Source organism: Martes martes (genome assembly GCF_963455335.1).
Source record: "Martes martes genome assembly, chromosome: 15".
In the NCBI taxonomy this organism is placed as follows: Eukaryota; Metazoa; Chordata; class Mammalia; order Carnivora; family Mustelidae; genus Martes; species Martes martes.
Window position 1 is genome coordinate 63548741 of NC_137903.1, and position 19103 is coordinate 63567843.

General features: G+C 44.2%; 1 protein-coding gene across 2 annotated transcripts; it reads right to left on the reverse strand.

The window, feature by feature from the left end:
• Positions 1-654: 654 nt before the first annotated feature.
• Positions 655-17608, reverse strand: TADA1 (transcriptional adaptor 1). 2 transcript variants are annotated; one of them, XM_080824219.1, is made up of 8 exons: positions 17320-17608; positions 12580-12671; positions 12228-12293; positions 7749-7846; positions 5886-6095; positions 4454-4605; positions 2320-2482; positions 655-1880 (listed from the first exon to the last, which is right to left on the reverse strand). In XM_080824219.1, exons 1-8 carry the CDS (start codon positions 17391-17393, stop codon positions 1728-1730), a joined length of 1008 nt encoding a protein of 335 aa, XP_080680345.1. In that variant the 5' UTR covers positions 17394-17608; the 3' UTR covers positions 655-1727. The 2 variants fall into 2 exon arrangements, with proteins under 2 accessions (XP_080680345.1, XP_080680344.1); XM_080824218.1 differs by having other exon boundaries at positions 2320-2524; positions 17320-17589.
• Between the last annotated feature and the right edge of the window lie 1495 nt (positions 17609-19103).

Consider the following 19103-nt stretch of genomic DNA (forward strand, 5'->3'; position numbering starts at 1 on the left):
GGTGTTCAAATCTTTCAGGGACTCCCTTGAAAAATCCCAAGTATCCCTCTACCTTCGATCCCACCTTTCCACTTTACAAAATGATTCTTGAGGAAGACCAGCATGAAAAGCAGATTTTCATGTAAGCCCAAAACACATGACACAAAGGGAGTCCTCTGGTGGCCTGTGGTCCCACCAAAGCAGGTGACCTTGGGGATGTAGGCAGGCCACATCCTAGCACCAGCAACTTGCTCCCTGGAAGCCGTCACTGTGACACGCAGCAGGACATGGCTGAGGCCCCGGCTGCTCTCCATCGAAGGACTGCATGAAGCTTATACGTCCCCAGATGTACAGACAGCCCGAAAACAAAGCCACTACATTCACTAGATACCACTGCAAATTTTTCTCAATCTAAAAAATTACCTAAAATTCTGAAGGACTTCTCAGACTTGTGCCAAGAACTGAAACCAGGGTGTTTTTCTTTTTAGTTTACATATCACAAAAGGACGAAATGGCATGCTGAAGTCGGAACCCGTTCTTTAATCTTTCTCATCTAGCGCATCCCTCTGAAGAGTCTGGTAAGATCTCAGAGAGCAGGGCTTCGGCTTCTCAACCTTCTGCAGGAGGCAGTTTTCCTTGTATGTTTATTTTAATAAACACACAAAAAGAAGTTTTCTCCCGAAAGGTTTATTTGTCACATTTAAAGTACAAAATCAAATACACAGATCCAAATACTGAACCATGTGAACAAGTCCGTCTATACATAGATCCCGTAGCCCTACACAACCCATCCGAACATTCTAGCATAGCCCAATACTATCTTCTGAGTAAAAAGCATCACTTCTAAAAAAACCAAACTTTATTATTAGTAACACTGCCAAATGTAAATTATTTTCACTTTATCATTTGATAAAGGATAGAAACATACTGCAGAAGAACTGGGTAGTTTCTAAGTATAAATCTAGTATGTGTATGTGGGCTTTTTAAAACATATTCTATAGGAATAGTCAGTAGATGGACTTGCCAACCAAAGTCCTCGGGCATATCAACTATAAAAGAAACAAGTTATGACAAAAAACTTTGTAAGATTAATTACATTCCAGAGGTTTTTTGTTCTTGTTGTTATTTTGGTTTTTAATGCAAAAAAAAGGACTTTGTTTAAAAGCACAGCATTTCTAGGTCCTATTTTCTATGGAGTTGTAATGAACTTTGGGGGAGACACCTATATCTGTTAAACTGGTCACTAAAGGAGGTATATGATTTTTAACACTGTGTGGATTATTTCAACCAAAATGCAAGAGCACAGTTCTTTAGAAGAAAGGCAGAGATGTCAGGCTTGCCAGATACAGAATATATGCGGCCACTGAAAACTCAGATGTCCCTGCTGATCATGGGGACTGTTATAACAGCTTCTTTGTTCTAGGATGTCATCTACCTCATGTGCAGACCACAGGATACTAAGCCTCAGATGCCCAAAAACGTTTCCAATCCAGGCACAGAATTTTTTCAGTGCTTCCTCCCATAACTGAGGACACACACACACATACAGAGACATGGGTCATGAGCAAAGTCAGGTTTATATTAATGGCTTCACAGTAGCAACACAAAATGTACTCGGTGTCACATTTCCATAGGAAAATTTATATTTACACTGTACACTTCAGTCTTGAAATGTGGACCCAAAAAACATCCAATTCTCAACAATCAATGAATTCGCTGAGGGTCCCGTCCCCTCAGATCGCCCTAACTCAGCACAGCGACAGGCCTTCCTTGGCCGCCAGGCGCTGGCGGTGGACTCTGTCCTGCCGCAGTTCTTCGTGATTCGGGTGCCAGAGTTTCATGATGATCCTTTCTATGTTGAGAGCGTATACGGTATGTGTAGGAATGACTTCCCTGTGCACCTGTGATTCAAATATTCGCATGTTTCCGATTTCGCTTCAGTGTATGTATTTTTCCAACATATAAAATTAAAAAGGCTTCGATCCACAAACACACAAAAGATGCATAAACCTACTGACCACAAGCCAGAGTCTAATGAAGCTCCAACCAGGTAACAAGAAAACAAATAGCAAGCCCCTGGAATAGGAGTAAGGGAACGAGAGGATTTTTTTTCTTTTCTTTCTCTTGCGGGGCACGTGGGGGCTGGGAGAGGGAAGGAGGGGGGAGGAAGGAGGCCTGGACCCTGGATTTGAAAAATGAAGGTAGTATGAATGGCTTTAATAAACTAAAAACGGAAAACCAAAACCAGGAAGAGGAAAGGCTACTGATCATCTTCGTAAACTCGAAGAAACTTTGAATCTGTCCCTAAATCTAGGCCAACCCGAAGGGGCCGAGAGTTACCTGCAAAGCTTCGAAAAGGTCGTACATGTTGACTGGAGGCAAAGATGCAGGCAGAGTGTCCCCGGAGCACGCCAGGAGGAGGGCAGCCTGCTGCTCCGCGTCATCGGGGGGCGGGTGGGAAGCTGGGTTCTGACCCGCACAAGGAGCAGAAAAGGCTGGAGGACTGGAAACAAAGCCAGTAACTAGGAAGGAGACAACTGAACAACTAGAATAGAAATGGACTTTAATACATCTTATTAAAAATATCTTAAAATGAACAAGAAACCCAATTACAAACCCAATTACTTTTTAGCTAGTATATACATCAGTAGCCCATAATTTACATTTTTAAAGGCAGCCCATCTGTCAAGCTGGAAACAGAACACAGAGCAACTACACTTACACTCCTCTCTCCACAATGTTAAAATATTTACTAAGCTCAGGACACTGAGCCAAAACTATCCTGCCCTTAAAGTGCTTCTAGTCCGGGGCGGGGCCGGGGGGGGGGCGGGGGTGCGACCTTAATTAATTAAAGGAAAATGAAATTGAAAAACTGACTTGAGAGAGGAAGATAAAATGTACCTGGAGGCAACAGGGCTGAAAAATAACATCCAAGAAAAGAAGATACAGCACAGAACAAGCGATAGGCAAAAATGGAGGATGGAGAAAATCCAAATCCTGCCAATTTCCCGAAACAGGACCTAGATAGAGTACCAGCAGGGAAGGCAGGCATAATTTTTATATCATAAAACTGGAGGAGATGACCTACACAATTCTGAAGACCATCCCGGAGGTAACACAACAGTGAGGAGGTAACTCAGACACACGCAGAAGCGGGGTATGAGCATGGGTAAGGGCATCAGAAAAGGCAGCCCTGCTGGGGAACCAAGCAGCCAGCAGTGAGGCAGAAGCCCTCCAGGGACCGGCCAGTGGGGGGAGAGGGCAGCTCAGGAGGCCTGGCGGGGTCAGAGACACTACTCCCAGCATTCAGCCACTAAGGGAGCCCCCCACACCCCTGTTCTTGTTTTTTGTTGTTGTTTCCTAGAAAAGAATGACTTACAAAAGAGAACAAGTACTCCCACGCAGATAGGCCTGAACGCGACTGAGCGTGGAAACCTTCACATCCGGCCATCTGAGTATAAACAGTGCTCTTCCCAGGGCCCTGGTGAGCCACCTAAAGGTCTTTAGCCATGAAGGAGGCTCTGGTTCAACCCCCTCCACGCTGTTAGCTGTTAACACTTCGCTGTGTCCAACTCTCTTCTCAGCTTCCCACCCTTCACCGCTTCCTACCGCACCTTCTACCTTCCCTTCCTGTTAGTTCTTCACCGACATCCCTCCCACCGGCCTTCCCAGTCACACTTTTCTCTCTGAACGTGTACCTCCCTGTCATCTCCCTGACCAAGCAGCTAACTGGCGCTCAAAGAAATTCAGTCCCTTCAGTTACCATGAGAAAAATTACATCACTGCTTTTTCTTTCCCAAAGGATTAAAATCTGGACTAAATTATTTGCTGGGCAGGAAGAAAGGAAGGTGAGGGGTGAAGACAGACCCCGCGTGGGTGAGATGAAAGGTAATCCAGGTCATCTCATAAAGCGATGACTCGGGATGTTACAAGTCCTGGGAGCCCTCCACGTAGGGCGGACAGAGGAATCCTGGAGTCAGGGGCCGAGACCAGGTCGGCCAAGAGCAATGTGATGAACCCAGCGTAGGCCACTGTCTTGAGCTACAGCTACGGAAGCCACTCAAGGAGGTAGAGAAACCCTTCCCACCCCTCCTCCCACCATCAAGACACCCAGCCCTGACCCAACAATCACAGGCGTGCTTCCGACTGAGGGCAGGCCTGCTGCTACCACCGGGCGGGGGCTGGCCCTCAGGAGCCATCAGAACGCACCGCCCCAGGGAACGGCTCCGCTCCACTTCGGAGGAGGCGAGGCACTCACGCTGCACCGCATGTGGCAGCCTCTGCAACTTCACTTCCGATAAACAGCACCAAGTACTTCACCAGTTACCAGGCAAGGATGCAGCTCCAGAAAACAAAACTGCCCTGTTCGCAAAGGCACTTAGACTTATAGAAACGCAGTAACCAATCATTTAAGAGCGATCGGACACACGACGGTAGCACACCAGCTAGAAAGAAGGGCTGCACGATCACGTACCTTTCTATTAAGTTGTTGTAAGCCACAACACTGTTCTTCAGGTAAGGCTGTGGGGTCACGTTACTCCCAAAGGCATATTTAAAATGACCATCACGTAACCGATAAGCTTTCCTTCTGGACACAACAGATGTCAATATATCTTTCAGGTGGTTCTGTGAAAACAAGTAAAGAAAGGAGAAACAGCATGAACTCCTGTTTAAAAGCCAATCATAAAACTTCCATTGACCAAAAAACATTTACTGGCGTTCAGCGGACGGAGGCATGAGACAGGCTGGCATATGGTGGAACCAAATGAAGGTTTACCCCGGAGCCCCAGGGCCCTGCCGGAGCAGGAGCGTACACGAAGGAGGGAGCCGTGCTAGTTTTATTTAGTTCTATTTAATAGGGGCTTGCTCTACATGTAATTTATTAAAGGAGTTAGTTATACCCCCAAAACTGGCTCCTTTCTCAAAAAAGGGTTTTCAGATAGCTTTAAATGAAAGTACAAAAAAAAATTACATGAAACTCTTTAAAGGAGGCAAGCTACCTTGAAATCCGGTTTAAAAATAGGACAAAAAGTTTCAAGATCTAAGATTTTTTGGTTATAATGCTCCATCTATTAAAATCCTTGCATGAAGAGCCTTGGCTCTCTCAAAAGCCACATGTACAACAGATATATAGGAAAAAGCAAAAAATTAGGTATTTAATATCTCTTTATGAGCACCAAGTACATAAGAGGGGAATGGAAAATGTCCGTGAAAATAAAGAGACAGAGCTGGTCCCAGCCTACTGCTAGCAACGGGGGAGTCGGGATCAGGCCTGGTGTTTCAACTACACCAGTAAGATCATCTCATACCCAGGCCTGAATGATATAAACTGTCATTTCCACACAGAATTCATTTAATGTTTACAGCTTCATGAGACAGCTCTTATGATCTTTAAGGTACATGTGAGGAAATGAGGGCCCCAAGTATTGGGAATTACCCAATATCGCCTGGCATACCCAGGCCCTATAGAACCCAATATACCTTGTTCAGTAACAGAATGCATAAAGTGAATGGATCAACGGAAGAGTGTGGTGAGACAAGAATCCCACTGTTTGGAAACCAAGTCAAATGCTCTTTAAATGCTGTGCCACAGCAAACACCAGTGATTTTAATCTTTACGATTCTCAAACTCTTCCCCCCCCCCCAAAACGGTTTCCCTGTTAAATTAAACACCAAGTCAAGAAGAAGTGTTATGCCCTAATTAACCTTTCTGAAGAGCTTAGGCTGTTAACTGAAGGCAACTGCTTGGACCATGGGGTGTTTCCCTCCTCCAAAGAAAACAATTTCAAGATGACAACTCCAAGATGGCAACATTTGGTTCTTTTCTTACAGTCCCAACTTTAAACAACACACACAAGCTCGTTACACGCAACCTGTAAGATTGTTTCTGTCACCAGCAAACTAACCTCCACCGCATACACAACAGCTGAGACCGCCTCCTCCGTGACGTTGTCCAACCCGTGCTCGTAGGCGGTCACTATCATCCTCCCTTCAAGCTGACCCCGAGTGGGAAGCATCATTGTGTGGGAACAAAGTTTCAAGTCATCATCATCTTGGGGATCCTTTGCCACAAACTGCTGGGCTCCCGAGAGGGGATTTTGAGGCTGGAATCTATGCTATGGGTAAGAAAACTTTTCAAAATTATTCATCACAGTGGCAAGCAATGATGCAAAGAAAAGTAACCAATTTACGGCTTGAGATCCCACAAATTAATGCCACCAAAACCATACCACAGGGTGTTAAAAAAAAGAAGTAACTCATGCACAAATAATCACAGAGTCACACCATTACATAGTAATAACGCTGACGTGAACCAAGGGGAACGGGGGCAGTGCGCACAGTGGTCTGTTCTATTCAGTGAGCACCTGGGTAATCACAAAATACATGGCTCTGTGCTTAAAAATACAAGTAGGGGAAAGGAGAAAACATAAAACTATTTTTAAACAAGTCAGAGTATACTTGTAAGTAAGCAAATTCTGAAAGTAGAAATAGAGAGTAATACTCCAATTACGCTCTAAAAGCCTAGCCAACCAACATAACCTCTAATAACAGGTATTCCAAGAGAACACCAGACAGTGTAACTATTTTATATCATCTACTTAAAATCCTCAACACAGAATCTCACTAAAACATATCATTCTAATTATTTAAAATAGCTTTTCTTGGGGCACCGGGGTGGCTCAGCTGGGTAAGTGCCCATCTGACTCTTGATTTCAGTTCAGGCCATCATCTCAGAGTCATGAGGTTGAGCCCCAAGTAGGGCTCTGCACTCATCAGGGAGCCTGTTTGAGATCCTTTCTCCCTCTGCCCCTCCCCTGGCTCCTAGAAGAGTACATGTGTGCACTCTCTCTCTAAAATAAATAAATAAATCTTTAAAAAAATAAAATAAACTAGTGTTTCCCAATCTTGTCCCACCCATAAAACCTCTGCCTTCCTCGGGTACATTCAGACAGCCCATCTGGTCTCTCTGTCATCGGTGGGAGATAAGCTGCTGCTAGCGAATATGACCCGTCCCCATTTAAAGTTTGTATTACAGAAAGAACACTGGTTGTTTTTCCATTTTCCAAGTATAAAACTGTATTTTATACCAAATATCCCTTTCTAAACCAAGGTATGCTTCTCTGGAGATACTGACACCCTCTGGATTGAATATGATTGATAGAAAACACAGAGCAAAGGTAGCAATAAAGGTTTGTTGATGTTAATCAATAAACCTATCAACAACCAGTCAAATCTATAAAAGGAATACTTTTGAGAAACTTTCTTCCCCAAATACGAACAAAAAAGCAAGTTATTCTAAAATGTTTACAAGTGTTAGAGCCAAACCCCTTCATGACTTCTCTGCTGATCCCCAAAGGCTCAGGGCCTAGCTGGGCATCACCAGGATCCTGCCAGAGACCTCTAAGCATCCTATACCAGGAACAGAAGTCTTCAATGGGAGAAACATTATTCATTCCACAAAAATATTTTAAGAGGAGAAAGAACACAGGCATACTTTTTGAACCATTAAAAAATCGTGAGGTACTAATGAAAACATATTAATATTTATGTTGTAACAAACTGGAACTATAAAAATTCAGATACTTGGGACTCAGAATCTTTGAAACTCTCATCAACTTCAAATACAGTAACATCTTTCCCCCCGAATCATGCTCCCCTTTTTTCAACTCTACTACCAGTATTTTAAGATTTATTTAGAAATGAAAGCCAGTTTCATCACACCAGCATTTAAATCAGTTGTTACCAAGATCTATCGAATAACAACCTACATCAAATTTCTGGCGAACAGAAGAAAGCTTTTTCTTCCCCTTTGGTTTTCCAGGTTTAGCTGCAGAACCCCCTGTCCAGGGCAAAGATCCAGCACCCTCTGTGAGAGAGAAAAATCATAACCGTAAGAGAAAATAATGACAGTTGTCAACTGCTAAGTTTGCTTTCATTTTGGGCTAAAAAAGTATGGAATGCTCAAGTAATGAAACTAAATAATAAATGCTTAAATTCAGATCTTCTCTTTCTACTTTCTAAACAAAATTATGAATCCTCTCAAATCGTATTTTTTCAGCTGCAACCGAACTTACTCCTTTATGAAGACAAATCTGTTTTTTTTAATTTTAATTAATGTTTATTGGGTGCTTTGTTTGCTTATGAGTAGCAGTAGTATCAAAAAAGGACAGAATTTCCTAGTTCAAGATGGCGAACAGAGCACACAAATTTATCTCCTCTCTCTTCCAAGACAAACTAAAAATGGTAATAGTGAAAAGCAAACAGCATGTATCCACAACGGTGACAAAAAGGAAGACGAGTGAAACAAGATGAGAGCCCAATGAACTCCAACAATGAGCTAAAGAGGGGCACCCGGGGGGCTCAGAGGGTTAAGCCTCTGCCTTCGGCTCAGGTCATGATCCCAGGGTCCTGGGATCGAGCCCTACATCGGGCTCTCTGCTCAGCGGGGAGTCTGCTTCCCTCTCTCTCTGCCTGCCTCTCTGGCTGCTTATGATCTCTCTCTCTCTCTCTGTCAAATAAATAAATAAAATCTTTAAAAAAACAAAAAAACAATGAGCTAAAGAGGTGCCGAATTATAAGCAGACACACGGAAGCCGTAATCCAGCAGTAACCTGGCTAGGCAAGGTTGGGAAAAGCAGAAATCAGTCAACCTGCACAGCAGAAATCCACGAAGAGTCTGGATTTGGAGAAGGTGAGTACAGTGGAAACCGGAGGGGTCAGTAAGGCTAAAAACAAGATTAATGGAAGGTCTGTATTCAAAAATCGCGTACACAAACCCCTTCCCTCACCCCTAGCAGTGTGCTTGGTACAAAATAAAAACGCAGGGTCCCCTGTTCAAACGTTTACAATTTCCAAGCAACCACAGTAGAGCCCTAAGCCAAGTAAGGGGCCCTTTGGAGTTCATGGGCAGTTCACGGGCCCAAAGCCGGCCCAGCGCAGTGTTTATAACAGCAGGGGGAAGGGGCGGGGGGGGGGGGCAAGAGGATGGAGAACGCTCCTCTAGCTAAACGGAACAAAACTTCTGGGCTATCCTGAGGTCGTTGGTATGGATGCTGGCACCCCAGAGCACAACTCTCCGCATGCTGACATGTGAGGAGCCCCAGCCGAGCTGGCCTCCCGTCAGCAACCTCTACAACAAAACCCCCAGGCGTCGTATGCTTCACTCTTCAACACGCGTCACCAGACATCGGACGATAATCTGTAACATGATCAGAAAGCCCAAGCTCACAAACGGAAAACGGAGGTCCCAGATTAAAGAATTCAGGCAACACAAAGGACTTCAAATAATTTCTAACTGGTGTCTTCAGAGAAGTTTGAAAAGATGTATATCCATAAAACAAAAAGAAGGTATTATAAAAATTGCCGAATTAAAGAATGCACTGGAGGTACGCCTGGGTGGCTCAGTGGGTTAAACGTCTGCCTTCGGCTCAGGTCCTGATCCCAGGGTCCTGGGATCAAGCCCGGGGTCGGGCTCCCTGCTCTGTAGGAAGCCTGCCTCCCCCTCTCCCTCTGCTGCCTCCCCTGCTTGTGTTCTCTCTCTCTCTCTTTCAAAAAAAAACAAAAAAAACAACACTTAAAAAAAAAAAAAAGAATGCATTGGACAGAAAGATTGAAACAGTTGAAGAAATCTTACAAACACAAAGCATTAAGACAGATGTCTAAAATCAGTAAATCCAGAAAGAGATTTAAGCTCCAATGAGGAGCTATCAAAGTCCTATCAGAAGAACAAGAAACAAAGTGGTTGTCTTTGAGAACAAGTCTAGGAGTGGAAAAAACTTTTCATTATAAGACCGTCTGTATCATTTCTTTCTAACCCTGAGTGTATGTATAGTTTAGAGGTTAAAAAAAAAAAAAAGCAAAGTAATCCAAGCTCATTACAGTACACTTGAAAAAATTACCCCCCCCGAATTTTTATAAGATAGGAAAAAAAAAAGGCCACTCATCATCTAAGCAAAAACATTACTTCCATTTTGATGTTTTTTGAGGAATGAATTTTTAAAGCTTTAAAAAAAATACTCCAAGTTTGTCAGTTAAAAAAAGAGCTGTCTGGACACTTATGATGAGTATGAGTACCGTACAGAATTGTTGAATCACTATATTGTACACTCGAAACTGACATAGCACTGCATATTAACTAGACTGGAATTAGAAAGTTGTGGGGGGCGGGGGAGGGACTGTCTGGGAAGTCAAGTTCCTCCTCTCCACCACTTCGAATGTCTTTTTGGAACACCCAGTCTCCCGGATGAGGTCAGCTGATCGCGGAAGACTCCCAGCGAAGCCTACTCCTGCCGGAGGGCCTGGGCGTTGGGTGACGCTGCTGATGTGTGACCATAGTCCCAGCGAGGCAGCACAGTGAGTGAGGTCGGACGGGTAACAAGGACAGCTCTCCCGCAGCAGGCAGATTTCAGTGTGGATCCAACACTTCCACTTACTGGTCGCAGAAGGTGTCAGTTAAGTTTTGCTTTTAATTTCCTTTTGTTTTCTCTAAAGTTTCCTAATCCATAAAAAAGGAGGCTAATACCTACCCTAAACAGCTGTTGTGAAGGTTAACAAGAATGACAGACCGTGTCTGTTGCACTACAGTCGCTCTATCGATATTATGGAAAATCATTTTTCCTGCCTAGCTTAGGAAAACAGAAAACCCACCCCTAAGTAGTATACGTACAAAGAACTATTTCTATTTTTCACTTTTAAATCATCTCTTTGATGCCAGCAACCATTAATTTCATTTTAAGGAACTGTAGGCCTGATAGAGAAGTAACCTCTCAAATTCCAAACGTTTCATCCTTTATTTTAAAATAACCAGTAACAAATATTCATGCCTATCAAAGGCTTTATTTAGTTAAAATCAGCCACTTAACACTCTAATACCACTCCATGTTTGTTTGGCTTTTTTTTTTTTTTTTACTTTCAAGAGCACTTTTTCACTGTTCTCTTGTCCGCTTTTTAATACATATCTGTAGGGCAAATCTTACTGTATTTTGTAAGTGTGAAAGCAAGAACACCCAATAATTACCTATCCCACCTAAACCAGCGGCAAAACCTCAACTTGCACCGAAGTCTCTTGACTCCTCTCAGCCAGGGTTTTCACTCCCGGTCCCACCACTCGCCCTTTCCGCGCACGGCACTTTTCAGAACACACCGACAGGAAAAGCACGATCTAGGTCTCACCATGTTGGCTTTCCTGATAAATTTTACGCAGAGGAGTGGATCACCTTTACAACCTAACTGGTTGAAGTCCACCCCCGTCTGAAGGAAACAGAACATGAGAAATCAGACACCCGTGACCACGTGCAGCACGGGGCGGGTGGGCTCAGGGAAACAGCCCCGCCTGACCCCACTCCCCACAAACAAACGCTCGCTGTTCACTACTCTGCGCCAACAACAGCTTTTCCGAGTGTGAGGGCTTGGCCTGGAGGAGATTCCACGTGAGCTCTTTATCATACAGTAGAGGTTAGCAGAGGGAAATGACAGAAAGTCCTAGTAGTCACTTCTATATAAAGATGACCGGCACCATCACCACGGGTCCTTTAAAAACAAAAATACTCAATCTACAGCAGGAGGGCCCTATAAATCCCAGTTTTTAACAAGAGCTCAGGGTAAGTTTTACTGCAAGGCAAATTTTTAATATATCTAATTATTTATTTTCGACTACTTGATTCAAACAAGATGGTTGAAAGAAGTGACTTGCACCACTTAAGCTCCAAAAAATCAGTAGTCACTGTTTCTATCTATACCTCTTTAGGCCGAAGTGACAGGACCAGCTTCTACCTACCCCTCCAACAGGCGGCAGCTCTCACCTTCCGGGTGCTACTCTCCTACTCGAGAATGTAAGTGAGACGGTCGAAGTCCAGGTCTCCACCCCATGTCGTGGCTTCCCCTGCACCTAACCCTCACTCCCCTTCCCTGTGTCACGGAAACCCTCTCCTGACACCCGCTGCTGACACCCGCTGCCCTCCCTTCTGCATCCTGACTGCCCACCCTCTTCCTCATGTGTCCTTCGTTTAAGTCATCCAAAATTAAGCTGAGCAGAGAGTAAAGACCAAAGTCAATCTAAGCGCAGGGAAATCACCGGCTTTACGAAGGTTCTAAGAAACAAGCTGCGCCTGCGTAATAAAGGTTTTCTTCCGAGCGGGTCAAAGACCCTTTCCTTTGCGTGCAACAGATGTATCTGTTAAAGGAAGCTAAAGCCCCGTGCTCCGTGGCTTTGCTGATGGACGTCCCCGGAAGTATTTCCACTCCCTTACCTGGTGTAGACACCAAAATCTGACAACGCGTCAGAATAGCCAGGAGGAAATCGTTGTGAGAATGGACTGAAAAAGGGAAGATTGCCACAAGTCAAGTACAAAATATTTAAAACATCAGAAAACCATTATTTGACTTTGGATTATCCCCTACCCGGCCATTCTTTCCGCTTTATTTTAAATATCCATAGTATTAAAATAATCTCACATACCACTAAAAACCCAACTTTATTTTTTTAACTAAGAAGACTACAAAATATATCGCAATTTATTACTGCAATTACTTATTTGCCATTTATTACAAGTCCGGGAAAACTTCAGAACAGTAAAATAACTCCCCAGATAATTATTTTACCATTATCCTGTGTGAGAAGTCTGTGAGCTTCAAGGTCAAACTCTTCTTTGCTGATCTTCTGCTTGAACCACAACTTTAAGTTAGCCCAGTACCTGCAAAGGCAGAAGCAGTATTAAGAACCAAGGTGTCTGCTTCTTTCCCAAATTCGCCTTACCTGCTCCAAAACCCAGGGCAGGAAATCGTGCATTCCCTACTGTATAATATGCTCAGTTGTGTTCCTCTCCCCAAATTCATATGTTGAAGCCCCAGCCCCCAGCACCCAGGAAGTACTCTATTTGGAGCAAAGCCTTTAAAGAGGAAATTAAATTAAAATAGCATCTCCACACTGGGCCCTAAGCCCATGTGATGGGTATCCCTGTAAGAAGAGATTAGGACAGAGAGACACACACACACACCCGACAGTGGCCATCTATTAGCCAAAGGGAGAGGAGTCAGAAAAAACAGCCCTGATGACACCTTGATGTCAGACTTCCAGCCTCCAGAATGATGACAAAACAAGTTTCTGTTGTTTAAGCCGCCCCCTCTGTGTATTCTGTTATGGCAGCCTTGAAAACCAACACACCTAGGAATCAGAATACCGACCGAAGGAGAAGGAAGAAAAGTTTTTCCCAAAAGGGACTGACAGGTAGTCACATAATTGGGTTCATGAATCAATTAGTCAAAAACCACAGCTGTACCTTTCCTTCCTCACTGTTAACCTTTCTAAAAGATGACCCCTCCAGAATCCTACATTTAAGATTTATATTTTAAAAGTATTACTATTAAAAGTATTAACTTAAATATGAATTTCAGATACGCATTCTCATTATTAACTACAGTTAATTATACCATATCGTATATCTGAAAGCTGCTGAGAGATCTTAAAAGTTCACAAGAAAAAACTCTAACTATGTATCATGACAGATATTAACTACTTACTGTGATAATCATTTTGCAATACACACAGAATACTTGTCGCACACCTGAAACTAATGTAATGTTATATGTCAATCATCCCCCAATTTAAAAAAAAGATCTATATTTTAAAAGGTGTATGTTTTATGGGTTGGGAAAGGGTCATTCATTCTGATCCTATAACCTCCTTCCCTTCAAATGAACTCAAGTTTTAATCTAATCGGCTGAAGTAATGAGTTTCTAAATTGCCTCACCAGGAAGAAAACACCCATGGATATGTGAAACTTGGTGGTTTTTAAAGTGAAAACCAACCACTAATCATAACAGGTTCCAGTTAACTAGCAGGAAAAAGAGAGAGAGAGAGAGATTTGATCCTTTATACCTAAAGATTAGAAACAGGAGTAAAATACGACTCTCCACATCCACGGCCCCTGATTCAGGGTTTAAGGAAGCTGCCCCTTCCTCATGAAGCAGAATGAAGAGGTACTCGGTCCATGTCTTACAATCACTTTCAATTCACACTTAGCTACTTTCTGATGCTCACTTGAGTTCCTGACAGAAAATTAAAAAAAAAAAAAAAAAAAAAGATTTCTAAACGAGACGGCTGAATGCCCTCACTGGCTTACTATACCCCTGGCAGGGCTTCTGAACACAGATGCGTTTCAAGCCACGAGTCGGTGCCTCTGTATGTAACCGGCTACGTGCGCAAGTAACCGCACGCAAAGCTTCGGCTTCACACGCATTCCTTCTTTCCAGAAGAAAACTAGCTTTAAGGCAGTCGAAGCTGCCTAAGACCCATTTCACTCGACAGCAAAATATGTTAAGTTCTAGAGTCTGGCATGACTTCTCACCTGATACTTACACACTCATTAGTTGATAACTTCCCAACAATGGACACTTAAATGCCTTTTTTTTTTTTTTTTAAGGACAGGAACAATTATGAAATGAGATAAAGCTCCACAGAAAAAAACAAGTGTTTTCCCGTCCCATTCTATCCAATGAAAGATAGTAACAAGAGACAAATTTCATTATTTAAAAACCCTGCGTCACAATTTTATAAGAAAGATGCAAATACATTCATATTTTGAATGCGAACTTGTTAAGTAAAACCAGGCTCTACCAGGAAGCTCTGCCAACATGATACCACCGGTCTCCAGGGGCAAACTTCGTGGCCCAAAGGGCCAGCACCCCTTCCAAGATCTAGAAGACCTGCTCCCCAACCCTGGTCTCTGTGTTACCTTGCTGTATAGCCATGGACAAACGACTGTTCTCAACAGTTAATTGAGGAAAAAGTCAGTCAGCCTCTGTGAAGGTGAGGATGATGGGGGAGAAATACAAGTGGGTCAGACCAGGAAGCACTGGAGAGACTTAGAGAAAACTAAATACATATGATCGAGTCACCCAAAAAAATCCAACACCTCTCTACACAGGACACTCTCCGGGGTACGACACAAAGTGAATTAACTAGCAAAGGCCACGTCTTTCTAGAAGCTGATGAGGGCATGCAACCTGACGTAAAGGACATTCGGACTACTAACTAAGTAGAAAACAACTCTTATCTGGGTTCCTTATACGCTGCCTCTGCTCTACCTGCCACCAAGGACCATGTGTGAATGGCCAGGTTGTATAAACCAAAGCAAACTACTCACGGAAGAAATGTGAGACACCACTATAGAGCAATATTATAGTGTTCAACCAAGAGGCACTTTCTAAGGAGCAGGAGGAAAAGACAGTGAGAGAATGGAAAAATACAAAACCACACTATGCCACTAGCTATTCCTGGCACAAAAGCGTATTTTGATCGCATTGTTCATGGAGATTCACCCTACAGATGCACCAAATTTAGCTTTCGCATCTGTATTTAACCAACATCTGATAGCCAGCATTGGCCTTTAAAGACCAAATAGGAAATATTAACTTCAAATTTCTGGCAACCCTGTGTGATATCTGTGGGATCACAGAAGTCACCATCACATCTCATCAGTAAATCACACTCAGCCAGGTCTCTCAAATTTATTATATTATGGAAACACTTTCCAATATTTTAAGCATCCTCAACGTAACAGTAAAAAGTCAATTGTGCTTAAAAAAATGTAAATTTTAGCAGTCGGTATTACAAAAGTAACAAACTATAGTAATTAATGAGTGGTGAAAACTTAATTTTACTTATTAAAATAATTTTCAATCAAATAAGCAAAGAAATTGACAGTAAACATGAATATTAAGATGTAATTTTAGGTGGACTATTTTATCTTTGGGAGTCAATAAATGTTCACAAAAAATTAAATAATTACGCCAAAATAATAGATTCGATTTTAATGCTAGTGTTTGTAGAAGTCTGATTAACGTTCATAATATTAAAATAATCTTTAAGAATTATATTTTGCTTGGGGCGCCTTGGTGGCACAGTTGGTTAAGTGTTAGACTCTTGATTTCGGGTCAGGTCATGATCTCAGGGTGACACTGAGCCCCAGGACAGGATCAGTGCTCAAGTGAGGAGTCTGCTTGGCACTCTCTCTTCCCCTCCTACTCATGCTCGCTCGCTCTCTCTCTCTAAAAGAAATAAACAAGTCTTTAAAAAAATTATATTTTGTTTCTAGTTATTCGGTTTAGGTCATGAGTATTTCAAAAGGTCTTACATGGGAATTCTGCGTATCTTGCTAGAATAAAAAGCAGAATGTCAACTCCGCCACCCCAAAATTTCACAAGAAGGAAAAATTCCAAATTAATGTATGACATCCAAGTAACTTCAGTCTGCTCATAATAAAGAATATAAAGAAAAAGATAAGAAAGTGTCCCCCCAAACACCTTGCTCCTCCAGCAACATTATTTTTAAGGGACCATCTACCGAGCAATGCAAATGTGTGGAATATCCCAGAAGCCATCTAGCAGCAACAACACAGGCATTCTAATTTTAAACATTTAAAATGTGTCTCCTATATTAAAAAAAAATAAAATTGTAATAATGATTAATGTTCTGAAAACTTCCAAACTCGTCCTTGTACTTCTGAAATATCTTATTTGGCTTCGGCCTCGGCCGGATTACGGCTGGTTCATCCCGCCATCAGCACCGGCCCTGACGGTGGACTCGGTCCCCTGCTGTAACCCAGGTCTGGCTGGGTGCGTGCCGCTCTGGAACCCCTTGTAAGGCCTCAGAGCCAGGAATCAGGCACGGGAGGCCTGGTGACTTCTGAAGAGTTACGTAACCTCCCTAGAACTCGGTCTTCACGTCTATCAAATGGGAATAATAACCGGACGGACCTCACATCTCCGATGCGTGTATCAGATGAGACAGTACATTAGGGTGCTTAAAAGGTGATCAACGTCCGTCACTGAGATCATCCCTATAACCGCGGCGATGCTGTCAGTGCTCTATAACGCAGGATCTATGCATCCCCGACCTCAGGAAGCTCCCGCCTCCAGGAAGCCCTCCGGGGCGGGCCGCCAGGCGCGGTGCCCGATGCCGCCGGGGCGCGTCGGGCTCCGGGTCACTCGGCCCCGGGCAGGCCCCACGAGTCCCGAAACTCGGCGCAGGGGCCCGCAACCGCTCAGTAGGCCCCGGGCGTGGAGTGCGCCCCTCCCGCCCCACCCAGGGCAGAGAGTCCCAGGCGAAGGCGCCCGCCCGAGTCCCGAGGGAGCCCGGGAGGCCCGGCCCCTCCAGCGTCTGGGCGAGTTCGGGCTGCCAGCCCGGCCCCGGCCAGAGAAGCCCGGAGGCCCCGCCGCCCGCGACGCGAGGCAGCACGGGCCTCGGGGCGGCGGGGGGGGCGTTTCCAGCGTGGGTCGGCAGCCCGAAACCAGGGGAGCACCGGCGCGGGGACCCGGAGGCTGTGCCAGAACAGCTCTTACTGTTTCACGTTGTCCCCCAGGGCCTCGCTCAGGTTCTTCTTGGCCGCCTCCAGCTCGCTCACAAAGGTCGCCATTGCTCCCCACGTCTCACCCGACCGCAGACCGCCCTGCCACAGTGACCAACAACCGAAAAGCCAATTACGCGAGAGTCTCGGGGCTGGAGGCTCGGTCCGCTCGGGTCTGTCCCGCCCCCAGTCCCTCAAAAGACTTTTGTTTGGTTTTCGGCTCCGCCCGCCTTCCTGAAGAGAAAGTGAGGAGTAAATTCGCCGTTTTCTCAGTCCTCCTCCTCCCGCCCGCGCGAGTCACGTGAGTCGTATCGTTGGCCCCGCCCACACCGTACTTAAACCCGGGACCAGCCAGAGCTGCAGCGACGCCTGCAGGGCCGGTGCTTCCCGCCTTTTCGGTCTGTTCCCCGTTGGGCAAATTCCGAATTCGGCCCCTGTCCTTCGACCTAGATGAGGACCTTCCCCGGCGGATAAAAAAGTAAACCCTCTGTCAGTTCGGTTCTTTCTTTGCCTTAATTTTCGCCAACCACGAATCATGTCATATGCCACCTACTAGAGTCTACTAGAGTCGTCTTAATTTTCTGCGTCTTCCAGAAAAAATGTAAAGTTCTATGTAGACAGGTTTTGCGTTTTATTCACGGCTGTTTCCCCAGGTTCCTAGAGCCAACGCCCGGCGCGTGCTGGGCTCTCAGTACGTATTTGCTGAGTGAATGAAGTAATTGTGAACAATAAGAAAAATACACGGAAGGAAAAAAAAAGAAGAAGAAAGAAAAAGAAAAAGTGTTTTACCCCCAGCTCCGGACAAACTTTTACCTGAGAGTCCCCTCCCGCCTGCCCCGTAATCTGTAATCATGTTCTATCTTCAATTGTGCGTCTTGGTGGTTTTTTTAAAGCTTAATGTAATAATATACATATTTCCCCCTGGTATTACAGTGTCTTTATAATCATTTTAATGACGGCTTTTTAAATACCCCAGATAAAATGTGCACAATAACTTGCTTCCTAATTGTTAGCCTGCTGTTTCCATTTTCTTCCTCTATTAAAAGCAATTCTGGAGGCGCCTGGGTGGCTCAGTGGGTTAAGACTCTGCCTTCGGCTCAGGTTATGGTCTCAGGGTCCTGGGATCGAGCCCCGCATCAGGCTCTCTGCTCACCAGGGAGCCTGCTTCCCCCTCCCTCTCTGCCTGTTGCTCTGCCTACTTGTGATCTCTCTTTAAAAAAAAAAGAAAAAAAAAAGCAATTCTGTAATAAATTTTATAAAGCTTTTCTTCATTTAGGGATTATTGCTCTAGGATAGAGCCCCACAAATAGAATTACTAGTTTAAATGGTAAGAATATTTTTAAGAATCTTGGTGTATGTTGTCAGATTGTCTCCCAAAGATTGAAAATAATCCTAACTGCTTTGTGTAATTTCTCTGCAGAGGCCTCTTCAAGCTTCTTCACTTGTTCAGCAAACAGCTACTATCATGTGCTGGGAACACGTGTGCGCCGGATTGGCGAAGATGAACGAGGCAGGTAAAGTCTTCCTATCCGTGTCAAAAAACGCTAGAGAAATTTTGGCTTTTTATTTTATTTTATTATTTTTTAAAAGATTTTATTTATTTATTTGACAGAGAGAGAGATCACAAGTAAGCAGAGAGGCAGGCAGAGGCAGAGGGGGACGCAGGCTCCCTGCTGAGCAGAGAGCTGGATACGGGGCTCGATCCCAGCACCCTGAGATCATGACCTAAGCTGAACGCAGAGGCTCAACCCACTGAGCCACCCAGGTACCCCCAAATTT

What these genes read in the sequence shown, in the direction of transcription:
- TADA1 (XM_080824218.1), bottom strand. Translation starts at nt 17,393, where the DNA reads ATGGCGACCTTTGTGAGCGAGCTGGAGGCGGCCAAGAAGAACCTGAGC. An exon ending in CTGTTGTGTATGCGGTGGAG is followed by an intron (nt 4,606 to 5,885) that starts GTTAGTTTGCTG and finishes TTGTTTTCACAG; the next exon opens with AACCACCTGAAAGATATATT. An exon ending in ACCTTTTCGAAGCTTTGCAG is followed by an intron (nt 1,881 to 2,319) that starts GTAACTCTCGGC and finishes TTTGAATCACAG; the next exon opens with GTGCACAGGGAAGTCATTCC.